At 38.3% G+C, this 17,114-nt stretch overlaps 1 protein-coding gene across 1 annotated transcript; it reads right to left on the bottom strand.

The window, feature by feature from the left end:
• Positions 1–622: 622 nt before the first annotated feature.
• On the bottom strand, positions 623–1,591 carry LOC104909843 (tyrosine-protein kinase FRK-like). Its single transcript, XM_010707510.3, has one exon. It carries the CDS (start codon positions 1,088–1,090, stop codon positions 656–658), a length of 435 nt encoding a protein of 144 aa, XP_010705812.1. The 5' UTR covers positions 1,091–1,591; the 3' UTR covers positions 623–655.
• Positions 1,592–17,114: the final 15,523 nt, after the last annotated feature.

The raw sequence follows: 17,114 nt of genomic DNA, 5'->3' as shown, positions 1-17,114 counted from the left end.
TTCTTTTGTTCTGAATGGTAAATAAAATCAGACCACTTTTTAAAGGAACAGAACATAGGCTGAATAGATAAACCCTGTGGAACTTAAAGAAATACAGTCCATTCCTTTGCTTTATCCAGTCTTTTTCCATTTCCTATACTTTAGTTAACTTTCAGTAATCCTGAGAGTGGTTTGCTTATAGAGAAGAAACAAGCCATGAAAAAATTGTGTTAGAGACTCACCTATCATTTACAACAAGATTTAACGTGGAACTTCCTGAAACTGTAACTAAATGATATCTCTGCAACTGGTTAGGTTGAAGGCTGTTTGGGTAAAGGGTTGTATCTTGAAAGCGTCTGGTCCACAAACAGTATTACACGAATAACAGTAGGAACCATTACAGTGGTAAACAGTCTGAATATTTCCGAAGCTTCTTCATTGGGTTAAATATTACTTACAATACCACAAAACCCTCAATACTCTGCCTTTTAACATTAATTTTCTTTCAATCACAGTGTCTTTTCCTCACACACACGGACTCATACTCTAGCTGGTAGAACTACTGGACATTCATTGCTACAAGGTACTAATCAGAAAAAGAAAATACCCCAACTGATTGCTCCAAACCCACTTAACCCTATAGAAGAGATGATGTGGTGCGTGTTACATGGGTTACTCACGGCTCAGCTTCAATGCTCTGTACAGCGGCTATGTAGTTGGCAGGGATGTAGCCCTGGAGCTTGCGGCCAGGACAGACTGACCCTTCTGGCAGGAGGAGCTTAGCGTACCACCAGCCCTCGTGGGATGCGTCCAGCACTTCAAGCTTATCCCCAGCTTGGAAGCTCAAATCATCCTCCGTGCGAGCCTCATAGTTGAAGAGCGCCACAAAATTGCAAGTGCTCACCAAATGCTGGCCAGGCAGTGGAGGTAAAGGTTTCCCTTTTGTCTTATTCACTTTGTCCTTCTCTCCTGCCTGTGAGCCAATCCTTACCACAGCAGGGTTGGCAAAAACCTGTCCAACATCCTCTTCCCGCTCATCTTCTTTCCCTGAGAATAAGCAAGGAACATAGGGCTCCAAACAGCTGCAGTACTTCTGACAGAAGTTTCCCATTCTGTTTCCTTGTTCCTTCCTGCTCTTTCTCTTCTTTCACTTTTCACAGCTGAAATATCTTTAAAGAAATTTTTGCCCCATAAAATCTTAGCATTTTGAAGGATTTCTTTTCCTCTTCCTCCTTTGGCACAATATGAAACCGTTCGTGGCACAGCTGGAAGCTCCTTTCTGAGCACTGCTGAGAACTCATTCAGAGAGCTCCTGATTCAGAAGTGAAACCGGAGAATTCATGCGTGAGAGCAAATGTGGAGGGAATTTCTGACTTCCTCCTCAGAATAGGAAAGCAACACACGAGCTGCCTTTGGACTGAACTTTTGGAACAGCAAAAGAACATGGATCCTCCTCTGACACAGCAAAAATACATTCAGAAAATCTAATCTGTTCTGGGGAGTCTTCTCAGCTCTTTATGCTTGTGATGGGGTATTCTTATCTCTTATCTCTCTGGTAATGATTAACCGTGCTGACCTGCATGTCTCCTCAGCCTCCAGCATGGGCAGCCTGATTATTTCTTTTTGCTTCCTGGTCTGTACTGGCTTCTGTTCACAGAGCAGCCTATGCCTGCCCAGGGACCTCACCTGGAACACACCTGCTGCTTCTGCGCTCTTACACACCCACTTTTTTTGTTGTTGTTGTTGTTTTTTAATCTGGTTTTGAAACTTCTTATAAGGAGGGAAAAAAAAGTTATTTTACTGCATACTTTATTCTGCTTTTTGGGGAAACAAAGTCACAAGCCAATTGCTCTAGCTGGATGGCTAATTATACTAACAACATATAAAAATAATTTCTGTTTTCCAGCCAGTGAGCAAGCCAGCGGAAGCTAAGTTAAACAGTATGCTGCCTTTCCTGAGGCACCTGTAAAGTGTCAAACAGACAGAGCATTGGTGTCTGACTGCTGCTGTGGCAAAGCAGCCTGTGGAACAATCTGCCACATTTCAGCCATGCAGACCTGGCTTTACAGCAGCTGGAAATCACCAGCCAGTGGTGCACGTAATGTATGGGAGTAGGGTATGAAGCATGGAGGACAGCCCAGCTATACAGCATGCTGGCATTTCAGTAAGAAGTCAAATAAAACCCACTCACTTACCCATAGCTTCCTGGTGATAAAGAAATTTGCTTCAACAATTCCCTTTTTTCTTTGGTCAGGAGGCACAGAATCATAGAATGGCTTAGGTTGGAGGGGACCTTAAATATCACCTAGTTCCAACACCTTGTCATGAGTAGGACTGCCGAACCCCCTATTAGGCTGCCCAATTTCCCATCCAAAGTGAACTTGAATGTCTTCAGAAATGGAGCATCCACAACCTCTCTGGGCAAACTGTTCCAGCACCTCACCATCCTCTGTGTAAAACATTTCTTTCTAACGTCTAATCTAAATCTACCCTCTTTTAATTTAAAACCATTCCCCCTTGTCCTATCACTATCTACCTACATTAAAAAGCTTGTCACCCTTCTGCCTGTAAGCCCCCTTCGAGTATTTGAAGGCTGTGATGAGGTCTCCCTGAGCCTACTCTTCTCCAACCATTCTTGATAGGAGAGGTGTTCCAGCACTCTGATCAACTTTATGGCCCTCCTCTGGACCTGTTCCAACAGCTCTGCATCCTTCCTGTACTGGAGGCCCCAGGCCTGGATGTGGTATTCAGGAAGGCAGAGAGCAGGGGGACAATTGCTTCTGTCACTCTGCTGGCCATCCCTCTTTTGATGCAGCCCAAGATACTGTTGGTGTTCTGGGCTTTAAGGATGCACCACTGGCTCATGTCCAGATTTTCGTCCTTCAAATAATAATTGCTAGTGGAATAATTGGTGTCTTCCTAAATTATACACACATGACTCTTAGCTCCATTTAGAGTTCCTGACTTCTGCTGCTTTACTTTACAAGAAGAAAAGATAAATAAAAATTAATAACATATAAAGCAAAGCCACTGTTATTCACTGTGTTTTCCAGTCCACTTATTGAATGATGAGACAACTGGTATAGGTAGAAGCCTAGTGATGGAGCAGGAACTGCTGGCTGACTGGAGGAAATCTCTCCTGAAGGCTTATTACTGTCAGGAACATCTCCAGTGGAGAGTGATGACAAACTTCTCTCTCTTCTTCTGCAGTGCTGCAAAGGAAATTGCATAAAGGAAAAGGCACCATACACACTGAGTGATCACTGAACCTTGTAATCTGTTGATAACTCTTTGGGCCTGATCCAAAAGTTGGCATATTGTTTTTTTCTGGTTATGAAAATCATATTTTGTTTATGAAATACCACAGGAGATTATTTTTAATCACTACCCAGATCAGATATATATATATATATATCCAAGAGATATTTCGTAAGTGTAGTAGAAAATACCCAATGACAAGAAAGGCCTGTGTTAGAAAAAAAAAAACAAAAAAAAACCTAGTCTTCATTTGTCTAAATTCAGTGAAATCAGAGAAAGCAGAAATGATGAATTAAATAATCTCTGTTTCTCCAGTTTGATTGTTAAAGAGATTTTTTTTTTCCTGTAATGTTTCATGGTTGTTGCAACATAGGCTTTAATCTGTCAAAGATTTGCACACATGCTTATTGGACAGAGTCTTTTCATAACGCCGATGGAGCTACCTGCATGTACAGAATCAATCTCATGCACAGCTGTTTCCAGGAACAAGACCCATCTTTACACTCAAGTACCAATACACATTCACATTAGTAATCATACTGCTTTCACTGAGATTACCCATATAGATAAATACAACTATAGCTAGAATGGGGCTTAAGCCTACAAACTTTTGTGTATATGAGTATCTTATCTCAAATAATCTCTAGCATTAGATTAATCTCTCCTAGTTTACGGTCTTTTAAAAAACTAGGAAGACTTCTGCTGAAAGAGATCGATAATTTTAAAACAAATTACTTTCTTTCTCCAATGCTTCAGAATCAGTTCTATTTATGAAGCACATAGACTTTAATAAATAGTAATTGAAGTCATTAATCAGGTTAAAAACTCTAGAAGAGAGAGAGAGTAATGAGACTGCTGAGAACTGCTGAGCAGATCCCAGAGCCCATGTGAGGCAGCATTGTGCTGTTTCATATTGGCTGAGCTCTGGTGGCCACACTGGAGTGTTGCCTGCGCAAAAGCCTTCAATCCCATCCTAGTGATTTTATTAAGAATTCTCTGCATTTCTGAAAATAAGGAAGTACTCTTCATGTTTTAGAGACTATATAATTTTATCACAAGTGAGAAAAAATATGAACATATAATAAAAATGTTCTTGCTAGTTTTATTGAAAAAAATAAAATCTGATAAGTCCCATAATCTTAATTTTCATGTTCACAGCTTTGGAACAAATTAGGATAATACATGATTATCCTCAGCTTTTCAGTATAAACTATTGTCTGAGTGCTGTGCACTGGTATTACATATAATTTAACAGGATAATATTTGCAGCACCTATTTGGTGGGTCAAACAGATCAGTATTACTTACTGATCCTCTGAATATTTACTTAATCCATTTTGGAGGCTTACTGTCAGACCAGAAATTGTCTAAATAAATAAGCTACTAGCTGTAAATTACTGTGAAAGACTTAACCAGATATGTGAAGAAATTTATTAGCAGGAATGTTCTGAGAAGAACACAAGAGTCTCACCTCGTTCTTATAACCAACAGTAACTATAGGGAATGATGAATTTATTAGGACTAAAATGGCACATTAACAGACTGGGTACTAAAATGTAGTATTCTGCTCCCTATATTAATATATTTTAAAAGCTCATTAACATCATGAGTATTTTTTTGAAATATGCAACACCTTGAAACAAAGATGGGTCATTTATAATAGGCATATGACAGAATCATACAAACTTCAATCAAGTAGTACATTTCTCCATCAAATTGCCCACCTGCCCAGAGAGGCTTTGGAGTCTCCTTCTATGGAGACATTCAAGACCTGTCTGGACACCTATCTGTGCAACCTGTTGTATGGTACCCACTCTAGCAGGGGGGTTGGACTTGATGATCTCTTGAGTTCCCTTCCAACCTCTGCAATTCTGCAATTCTGTAAATTATGTATTTCCCCACTAAAGTAGATCTCATTGTTTCATAAAGAAAAAGGCCTATTCTGATGCTATATGTTTGAGGATTACAGGTATCTGAAACTACTTTTTATATACTGTAAGTCACTTACAAAGCCTCAGGTAAGTAAGGCTCTTGCAAGGAGCCTCACCCCTGTACGAAGGATTAATTTGCAGTCCTCTGAATACATTTAATCAAATTCTAATTAACTTAAGTCAATATTCTTTAGGCCTTGTTTATTCTACAAAACAATCATGTTTAAACACAGTAGTGAAATATATTTCTCTTGGTTGCCTGAATGGACAGAGAAATAATGTACTAATATGATGTGTTTGATGTGTTTTAGTAAGCTTAGCACAAACTTAACCTGAATCACATTAATTGAAGTGCTCTTGGAATGAGATAGGGCTGTGTATGAATTAAGGCATCAGACAGAATTGTATTAAATAAGTACAAATAAAACTTGAATCCATGACGTTTCAAAAGGATTGTTTTAACAGAATTTTTATTTGTACAGTGTACAACCATTTTGTATTAGTCTTCATTACAGATATTTCCTACACTTACTGAACTCATAGAATCATAGAACCATAGAATTGTATGTTCTCTGCACAGAACTATTGGTATAATTACATAATACTTTGAAGATTTAGGAAAAGAGGAACCTTTTTGCATCTCATAAACATGCAGCTCTATGCTTCAGAGACAAGAATTGAACATCATTGAATACTAGGCTCTGGTACTGACGACACATGCTGTTTCAAACAATTTTCCTATGCCATGCAGAGAAGAATTACAGTCAGATCTGTACTCTCTGCTGGGGAAAATGAATATTCAAAGGTTGTGTCAACAGACAATTTTGTTAAGAAATATGAGTCAGTTTAAACAGGAAACTGAAAAAGAGAGCTTTTTGTCCTGTTAATATTATGAGGTCACAACAGAAGCAAATATTTTCACCTTAAATTGTTTCAAATTTTATATACGCAAACAAAAAAACAAACAAACCTCCACTTTGAAAACTGAAGAATAAAGATATAAAATACAGTATTTGTAATTAAACAGTTTATGGAACTATTGCTCATAGCATTACTTTTTATATTACATAACGTTTTTGTAGTCAGTATTTACGCTGTCGCATTAATATATTTTAATCTAAATATTTACCACAATATAACTGTTGTAGAAAAAAATAAATCATCTAATGCACGATGATAAAGCAAATTGAATGTTCCAGCAAAGTGAAATATTCAAACAATGTGATCTTTAAAGAAATCAGAAGAAAAGCTAATACATACTGCTCTGAAACTGTACTTCGAGAATAATTCAAGTGATTAAACATTGTGATGGTGTTGTTTTGTTGTTGTTTTTTTTTAAAGACACTGATAGGAATGAATAAGAGTGATTTTTTTTTATTATTTATTTATTTTTTTTTTTAATTACAGCTGCCTTTTCAGCAGCATTTCTTTCCATTTTCACATTAGGATGGAACACATTACCATCACTTCATAGTTTTTTTATAATCCTTTTAATCGGCATTTCCATTTTGCTTCAGTAATTTGCAAATTGCCATTCTTTTTAATGAAAATAAATTATATGTGTAATCTTACTCGTGACAAAACTGTTTACTCTTGATGATTAATCAAGTTCCTGATTTGTGTATTATCTCAAACCATAGATCTGCAAAGAGTTATATTAGATTCTGTATTTTCCAACCTTAAATCTTTTGCATCTACAATGGGAAAACTCTGGCTATTTATATTCATGGGGCTGATCCAGTAATCCATCTCTACTTTAGAAACCATTAAAAGTACATTTTCAAGTGCTTTGTTGATGTGAGTTGCTTATTTGTTAGCTGAACTGGGGCCTAAAACAGGCTATGTCTGACAACAAATTAACACAGAGGAATAAGACTCTGTCAAAGAGTGACAGAATAGAGACTTTCTCTATTTATTCAATCAGATCTCACTCTGCTTAAATGTAATACAAGTTGTGCCATTACCCAAAATGGGACTAGATCTGAGCCATTATTTTTCACTTTATTCTGTATTCTAAATGATGTACAGCATATCATGTTAAAAATTTAAGTTAATTTGCTTTCTAGAAAGGAAAGTCTTTCTGGGTAAAACCATTCTGCAGCTTTCTAAGGCATGGAAAATAATACTTATCAAATCTATCTCTGGGTGGGAAAAATTTATAGAGTTGTTATCATAGGTCTCGCTCATCTCTCGCATGACTCTATATTCTATGCCATGGGTGACTTCTGAGCATGACTTACCATCTTCATCTTCAGAAACTAGAATTACATCAAGAGAAGCAGAGAAGTCTGAAGAGATAGAAAGGGATAGTGTATCAAAGGATTACACACATTATTTCACTTGTGAACTTTGAAAAGAAAACCAGCAGCTTCTCCTGACCATTGCAAGCGGGAAAGACAGCACCTTATGAAGAGCTAAAAAAGTACAACTAGAATATATCAATGTACGACATAAAGAAGCAGAACTTGTAAATTACTTTAAGTTACTGAAATATTAAATATAAACATATATGAATGAACAGAACGAACCCTGTACACTGCTTATTCACCATCCACATTAGATCAAAGTTCCTTATAGCAACCTCAGGATGTGCAGTTACATGTTTTTCATATGAAAAAGGAAGGGCAAGCAGAAAAGGAATCTATAATCCTGGTGTTTACTTCAAATCGATAGTGCAAAGCAGAAGACAAGGCAATTGTTACATTTAGGAAACAATCTTAGACATCATAATCTAGTCATGGCCAAAGGTACAATTTATTTAGAAACAATTATCTTAAATACCTATCTTCAGAAGCATATGTACAATCTGAGGGTGTATAAATACCATTATTTAGCTGATTAATTTCCATATTTGATTTCACGTCCTTTCTTCTTTCTTACTCTGAAGTCGGTGGCAATATTCTCATTGGTTCTTTTACCTTAGTTCACGTATCACCACTATTTTTGTATGTAGTTTTGACATATAAGGGGGCTGCTCCAAAAGTAATGCCTCCTTTCTCATTATGTTGGCCCACGATGTAGAGGTGGATGTTGGTAGTATGGCAGTAGAGGTTGAAACTTCCCGTCAGTATTCCATTACATTTTGCCTTTTGGCAGATGGCACCAATTCTGTCAAATTGGTGTCTGACATGAAAGTGTGTATGAAGCAATGATGTGCTATTGAATTCCTCCATGCAGAAAAAATGCACTCATTGATGTTCATCAACACTTGCTGGCTGTTCATGGACAACAAAGAGTGGATGTGAGCACAATGAAGCAGTGGGTGGTGTGTTTTAGCAGTGACAGCAGTGACACGAAAGACAAGCAATCTTGCACAATCTTGTGCGATGGCCATGCACAACTGTCATACCATGAAATGAAGTGCATCTCAATCTGCTCATCCATGTGAATCAATGGATTGTGACCAAGGAACTGTGTATGGAGCTGAATATCTGCTTCAATGCATTGGAAATGATGGTGGAAAATTGGAATATCAGAAAGTTTGTGCCAGGTGGGTTTTATGAATGCTCACACAGGAACAGAAAGAACACCAATATGAAACTGAAGGTGACAGTTTCCTGGATTGCATCATTGACAGTGATGAGATATGGTATCATCAGTACAAACCAGAGTCAAAACAGCAGTCCATGGAGTGGTGATAGGTGGATTCCACATCAAAGAAAAAGTTCAAGATACAGCCCTCAGCCAGTAAAGTGATGTGCAATGTCTTTTAGGATAGGAAAGATGTGAGCATTCTGGATTTACTATGTTTACATTAATATAGGCTCAGTTCACTCAAAATAAAAAGTTTTACAAATGAAACTGAAGCAAAGTGGAAAAAAAAAAAATCTCACTCCTTTCCTTTTGTTTCCATACTCTTCTCTACCTATTGTATCGTCTCTATGTATTTTCCTCCTTTTCTCTCTGCTGTATTCTTTCTTTCTCAGATATGCATTAAGATGCTATACAAAAAACATCCAACATGGAAGACATGGTCTTTATAAGACTAAGGAAAAGGGCTAGAAAGTAAGCACCTTTAGTGATACTCACATATAGTGAGCACTTGTGACAGACATTTCTGTTGCTGTAGACAAAACAATATAACCTCTTTATTTGACAAAATTTTTATAAATAATATTCTTCTTTCTCTGTTTGCACAGCTTTAAACACTATCAAAAATTCTCCTTTCTCTGAGAATTGCAGTAAGCTCAACAACATAGATAAATGTGCACATCATTTAAAAAATAAATAAATAGAAGAGATGACTGACCTTCTTCACAGACTTGACAAAAAAAGCAGACTAAAAACCCTTTAAAAGTTATATAAATATGATAGAATCTTTTGAGGCTTAGTGTATACTTAGGGTTTTAGAAAATACTCTTCTAGATCCTTTTCTTCTCCTTGCTATCAAAATTCAACATGCCTTTTTTATCCTTTTATCAGATAATTACTAGACACCCTCTAGAGGCAGAAGTAGAACAGTAAATATCAAATGCAATTTATATTCAAAATACACTCTTACATTTGAGATTTATAAGGATTGCTATCAGCATTTTATTATTGTAGCTCTGAAGAACATTACTCTCTGTGTCCAGTACACTCAGTAATGAACACATACAGAAGAAAATCTTTCCTAAATAGAACATCAATCACTCATTAAGAAAAGATGATGTTTTTAAAAGATGAATAAAAAAAATATATCCCTACTCATCACAGTAATAGTTTGGAATTCAATCTTGAAAAGCTTAATGTGGTGATGATTGTAATGAATAAGTAGCTCATGTATTACCTTACACAAATAGCTGTGTAAAATTACTTTGTGTTTGTTGTTGCTGTACTCAGCTTTGGTAAGGGATAACCTAGAGAAATATGTTCAGTTTTTGATCTTGTGTTTCGGAAAAAAAGGGATAAGGAGCAATTTGATAATGAATGAATTTCATCCACTTTGAGAATGAAAGATACAGGGTTCAAAACAACTCAACTTTTAAGGAAGGACAAGACAAAAACAAAAAGACTGTGGGAAAGCAAAGAATGACAGCCTTCAGACAGAGAGAAAACTGATGCATGCTGATATGGTTCCTACTTCTGCTAGGAGTACAACCAAATATAATAAAAAAGGTGCATTACAGTAACAAGGACTTAGTTTTGACATGGAAGCTAAACAGGAAGAAAACTCATAATGTTTTGCATGTAAGAATTGCTAAACACTAGAAGAAATTGTCTCAATGGCTCTTTGCCATTGAGAATTTAAAAATTCCACTCTGAATTTTCTGCTTAAAATTGTAAAACTAAAATAATGACATGCTGAAAATGAAAATATAGAGGAAGCAATATGAAGTTCCATAGATCATAGGAGCTGCACATTTCTCTTGCCATAAAATACATAGTTTGGAAGTATAGTTTGGTATAGTTCCTAAAAAGTGTTTATTTTCATTACGATTTCTTTTGACTAAATGTAGCATCCATCCAGCTACAAAAAGAACAAACTCTCTAAGTACTGCTAGACAACAATTCAGTAGTTTTTAATATACAATTAACAAAGAGTTTAGCTATCAGCTGTGGCTATTAATCACCCTGAGAAAATAATTGATTTTAGTTTCTTTCTTTAATGTTGCTTGGGAACAGTCTGAGTTAGATTACAAGATCTGAGAGGGCCAGTAAGGACCATAAGCAAGCTTCTGAAGGTCCTCAAGGTATGCAAAAAGATTCTGAGTGCCTAGAGGATTATAGCCATAATAAATTTTTAATGAACTTGTTGTTTTAGCTTTTGAGAATCTTGTTTCTTTAGCAGTGTGAATCTTACTTCATGTAGTGAAGCAGAGAATGTAACCAGTGTTGTACTGAGGTGCTAGATGTAATTAGATGTCCTATTCCCAGCAAGGTGTTAGATATTTTATGTACTTGATTCAGCAAAAAAAAAAAAAAAGCTTAAGTATCTTTATTTTTAAAAGGCTACTAAATAATCCAAAATACAGTAAAGTTTCTGAAACCACTGCAATTCAGTCAAATCTTAGATTATGATCAACAGACAAATATGTTCCATAGTCTTCTCTACCTGGTAACAAGGCAGCACATGCATCACAAAGGGGTGCCTTGTAGATTAGGTGACATTTTGCTAGACATTAAAGATTGCTGAAGTAGTAGTAAAAACTAATGGCTGCTTTTCAAAACAAATCTATTCTTGATAGCATTCTTTCTTTTAAACTAGGACATCCTTGAAAAGAGCTAGTGTTGTCAGATCTATGCCTACTGAAGCACCACTCTGTAATGAAAGTCAGAGGCCTGCTTCTGTATATTCTTAGACTACGTCTCCATAGTTTTCTACAAAAAACCTGTTTCCTTCTAAGCGTGCAAATCTTGAAAACATAGCAACAAATCCTATAACCCTGTTTAACTTCAATCCTGAAGAATTCCACTGGAAGTATCATTTCATTGACAATCCCAAAAAAACATGGCAAATGTGTGACTATCACTGATAATTCTTGAGTTTTATTTTGAGGATGTGATTGCAGAGTCAGGACTGAAGGCCAGCTTAAAATTCCCTGGGCACTTAGAGTTTAAACAGGTATACCATCCTCATGGCAAAACAACTCATCCTATTTGAATCTGAGTATCGATTTACATATAAGAAGAAAACGATGCGTGGGTCTACATGAGTACATGGGAATGAAGTTAGAACAATAACAGCATTTGTCTGGGGGCTACCACAGGTTGCAGGGAGGAAAATGGGAGCTCTCAGTAGCCTCTCAGATGAGCCTAAGACTTCAGCTCAGTCCTTGTGTGTCAGTGGGCTGGTTCAAACCAGTTCCGTGACTTGTGGGGCGGAGGGATCTGCAGATCTGCACCTCCAGAAAAGGGGATAAGGGAAAAAGGGTAGAGAGATGGGTGGGCCCCAAAACAAAACAGAGGCAACAATCTGAGGAGAAACAAACTAATTTACTAAATAAGATACCAGAATTCAAGATAACACACTATAAGACAATATAATACAATATAATTAGAACTGGGGCTAATAAATCAAATATAATAAGAGAGAGTATCTAAAAGGTGGAAAGACCTCACCATAATGCTGAGGTGAGATGCGCAGTCAGGTCAAGCAGCAGGGAGGAAAGAGAGAGATGGAAAAAGGGAATAGAGAAAGTCAGGTGACCTACAAGGCCTTATATCTGTTCCCTCTGAGCAGAAATGATAACAGAACAGCAAATAGTCTTCAGGGGAATGTAGTAGTTCTCTTCCAGGACAGGTACCCAGACCTGGAGCATCCCAGTGCACTACATGATGCTGTGATGTAGAATACCAATAACAAAAAATCATAAAACCATGACATTATGTCATCCCAGGACTGTGAGAATTTGTGCTGTGAAGAGTCCAGGCATTACGTCTCCACAGTGATGGACATGCTGAAGGGCTGAAACATAGTCAAGTTCAGGACTGTGAAGCAGACTTCTACCTGTGCACAGAATTACTGAATGAGTTAAAAGCTAAACCAAGTGCTAAACTCAAGCTCTAGCTCTTAGCAGTGTGCTATTTAGTCTTGTTTCTTTTTTAAACAACAACAACAACAAAACTTCTCTTTGGATTGACTTATTCTATTATAAAAGTAATTTCATTTGTTTTTTAAAAAACAAATAGCCATTATTATGAATGTTTTGATTTTACTTTTGTGTAAGCAGGTGCAACTTGTCTAACATGAAAATGTATTATTTCTTCAAATTATTGTTTCATATTTGCATATCACTGTTGTATAACCTTGCATAGTACAAGGGATCTTTTCCTTTCTCTAAAATTAAAATCTTATAACCTAAGTATATAAATGGATGAAAATGCATGCTTAGGGAAGAAAAAAAAAATAAAATCAAACAACTCACAAAATCAACTTACACAGCTTCGGGAAAGTAAAGCCGAAGTTTGAGGAAAGTAAAGCAGAGTAGCGTGAGTGAAGATCATTGGCAAATGACGGCAAGGAGGGCCTCACTGCATTGTACTGCTGCCCCCTTACGGACAAAGGACACGAAGACCATCAGGAGGCTGAGAAGCCCAAAAACTCTAGGTGACAACTGAGGTTTAACTGTAGGAGTTTTGGCAGAGTTTTTTTTGCCTTTATGTATGTCAATGGACTCGGCCTGGTTGCTTTTGAACTATGAAGCATAGAATCACAGAATCATTAAGGTTGGAAAAGATCACTTAAGATCATCTAGTCCAACCTCAAACCATCCCTACCATGCCCCAAAACCATGTCCTCAGTACATCTACACAGTTCTTGAACATCTCCTCCCTGGGCAATCTGCACCACTGCCTCACCACTCTTTCTGAGAAAAATTTTTTCATAATATCCAGCCTGAACTTAAGGCCATTCCCCACTGTCCTATTGCTGTTACATGGGAGAAGAGGCTGACCCTCACCTTACTACAACTTCCTTTCAGGTAGCTGTAGATAGCAATAAGGTCTCCCCAGAACATCTTCTTCTCTGAGCTAAACAATCCCAGTTCCCTCAGCCGCTCCTCATAAGATCTGTGCTCCAGACCACTCACCAGCTTTGTTGCTCTTCTCTGGACACACTCTAGGGCTTCAATGTCTTTCTTGTAGTGAGGGGCCTAAAACTGAACACTATACTCAAAGAGCTGAGTACAGAGATGATCACCTCCCTCCTCCTGCTGGCTGTACCATTTCTGATACAAGCCAGGATGCCATTGGCCATCTTGGCCATTTAGGCACACTGCAGGCTCATGGTCAGCTGGCTGTTGTACTAATACACCAAGATCCTTTCTTTCATGCAGCTTTCCAGCCACTCTACCCCAAGCCTGTAGTATTTCCTGGGGTTCTTTTAGTCCAAGTGTAGGAGCCAGCACCTGGTCTTGTTGAGCCTCACCCCGATGGCCTCAGACCAGCCATCCAGCCTGTCTAGATCCCTCTGTAGGGCATTCCTACCCTCAGGAAGATCAGTATTTCCTCCCAGCTTAGTGTTGCCTGCAACCTTATTGAGGGTGCACTCAATCCCCTTGTTTGGAAACATGTTATTATCCCCACCCTCTGAACATACAAAGTGGTAGGAGTCTGTCATGTGCTGAAAGTAGGGGGAGGCACAAAGAAAGGCAAAATCACAGAATCGCAGAATCTCAGGATTTGGAAGGGACCTCAAAAGATCATTGAGTTCAAATATCCTGCTAAAGCAGGTCCCCTTAAATGAGTTGTACAGGTAGGTGTCCAGATGAGTCCTGAATATCTCTATGGAGGGAGGCTCCACAACAACCACTGATCCAAGGGATGGAACATCTCTCCTTCAAGAACAGGCTGAAAGAGAGGGGCTGTTTAGCTTGGAGAACAGAAGGTTCTGAGGTAACCTGATAGTGGCCTTTGAATCTCTATAGGAGAGTGACAAGAAAGAAGGGGACGGATTCTTTATCAATGTCTGTGGTGATAGAACAAGGCGAAATGGCTTCAAGTGTAAAGAGGGTAGACTTAGGTTGGATATAAGGAAAAAATCTTTTACAGTGTGGGTGATGAGGCACTGGAAGAGTTATGTGGGCACCCCTGATCTGGCCATGGTGCCATCAGACTTTAAGCACTGAACTGAAAAAATAACTTGAAAGGATGCTTTTAACAGATTAAGATGGCTCAAATATTATGGGGGATTTCAATTAAACACAACATCGTTCTAAAAAAGGTGCTACTGTGGGCTGTCAGGACATTTGAAGGACTCATCTGAAAGCAAGAAATTATGAGACAGTGAAAAGCTTTTCAGACAAAAGAGAAAGAAACAAACCTTGGGTTGTTGGTGAAAGTAAACTGTTAGGAGCTTCCTGTCATCAGGTTGGTGCTGAGATACTGAAGATGAAGATTATATTCTTTGATTTGTATTCTTTCCCAGAAATGAAAACCTATCCTCTTAATCAACATTTTCTGTATTTTCTGTTGTCACAGTTTTAATTTAACCTTCAGCCTCATATACCTGAAATTTAACTTGATGAGTTGCTCCATTGCTTAAATGACTGGAAGTCACTTAAAATTAAAGTGCTTTTGTGCTGTAAATTGTGAGATAGCTTCTCATTACTGCTACTATTATTGTGCGGTACTCACAAAATCTGGATGTTCATGATTGCTTTTGATGGCAAGTACAGTGATCACTCCAGCTGTTCCAATACTATAGCATATTAAATTGATTTTGTAGTGAGCTTACATAAACATAAAATGTTTAACATGCATGGAAAACAACACTATAAATTTAAAATGCTATGATCTACACAAAATTTGGTAAGCTGTATGAGGCCTTTTGGGAAAATAAAAACAAAAACAAACCAGCTTCTGGAACAGGAGAATTCCCAAAGTAGGATCTTGTGATTCTATGATTCTATGATCTGTTGCTACAATTTTCAAGTCAGATAAACTGAGTTAATATGAGGGCAGTATAAATACTTGAATCTACTGAAGTCAATAGATTTGTCACCATTGACTCCAGCGGGGCAGGAATTTGCTCCATGTTTCCTAAAGTGAGCGGTTTGGGGAAGAAAAATGACCTCTTGCTCAGAGTTCCCTCATCTTGACAGCTGAGACCACTGTTGCATGCAAGATCCTGGATGAATCTCTCCTTCTGCATGCTCATATTTCACACCATTTAATTTGGAAAACATGCACACATATATGCATATGTATATATATACATATATGTACTTGAGCATATATATCTGAAATATATTCATGTGTCATTATGTAAAAGGGCTGCTCCAAAAGTAATGCCTCCTACTTTATGATGTTGGCCCACAATGTCCTAGATGGATGTTGGTGGTATTGCAGTAGAGGTCGAGCATTCCCACCAGCATTCTGTTATATTTTGTTTTCTGTGACAGATGGCAGTAGAGGGGCAGTCTGACAGAATGGCAACATTCACTGAAGCTTGCTGACTGTGTATGGAGACCAAGCAGTGTATGTGAGCACAGCAGTGCACTGGGTGATGCAATTCAGTAGCGGTGACAGCAGGTCACCTCTTCTGGTACAGATTTTCACGAGTGTGCTATGCAGGCTTTTGTTCAACGCTGACGAAAATCCATAGCTAATGGTGTTTGGCTCTGTTTAAAAACAGCATTTTGTAGTTGAGAATTTGTTCTATCAAATAGTGTTATTGTGTTCTTTGTGTTGTAGTTTCCATGGAAATAAATAGGAGGCATTATTTCAGAGCAACTTACATGTATATACTGAACTGTATGTACACAATATATTTGTAATATATTTATAATATATGTATTACGCCTACCTGTGCGACCTGGTGTAGGGAACCTGCTTTGGCAGGGGGGTTGGTCTCGACGATCTCTAGAGGTCCCTTCCAACCCCTACAATTCTGTGATTCTGTGATTCTGTATTTGTAATATATAGTGCACATACATACATACAACAGCATTAGAATGGATATCAATATCTGTGGGATATTCGGAATTCCTTTGAAAGAAGCTGCAATAGCATGGCCTGAGGTAACATCACACAATCCATGTCTTTCTCGCTGACACCATACTATTAGCTTTAGCAAACTAATAGCATTCTTGTGTTTTGATGGCATCACTGTATCTAAGCAGCAAAAGGAATTCTAGAGAGAAAAGATCTGCACACAAGTGTTCAAGACTATCTAAGCATCCCAAGCCTTGGCCTCAAACAGGCAGTACATTCAGGTCCAACCACAGAGAACAGAATTAACTCAGTGCAGCTCTCATTTGTTTTGCTTTTCTCCAAATGGAGCATTTCGTTACGCCCAGCGAAGCGCCATAAGGACGCTCACTCTGTGCGCGTCCACCAGCTGCAAGCTACCTTCAGAACTCAGCGGGATCCCCACCGTTCCCAGCCGCACGAGATCTCGGCGAGAAAGGCTTTTCTTAACCTCAGCGATCGAACGCGGACACGCGCAGCCATCCTCCGCCTCTCAGCTCTGCCGCTGAGGGCCGGGCACAGCGCAGGTGAGGGCGGCCGCGGAGCGGCGAGGCGG

This window comes from Meleagris gallopavo, chromosome 2 (assembly GCF_000146605.3).
Source record: "Meleagris gallopavo isolate NT-WF06-2002-E0010 breed Aviagen turkey brand Nicholas breeding stock chromosome 2, Turkey_5.1, whole genome shotgun sequence".
NCBI lineage: Eukaryota > Metazoa > Chordata > Aves > Galliformes > Phasianidae > Meleagris > Meleagris gallopavo.
The sequence above is the reverse complement of the archived record's forward strand: the minus strand, read 5'-3'. Positions and strand labels throughout refer to the sequence as shown.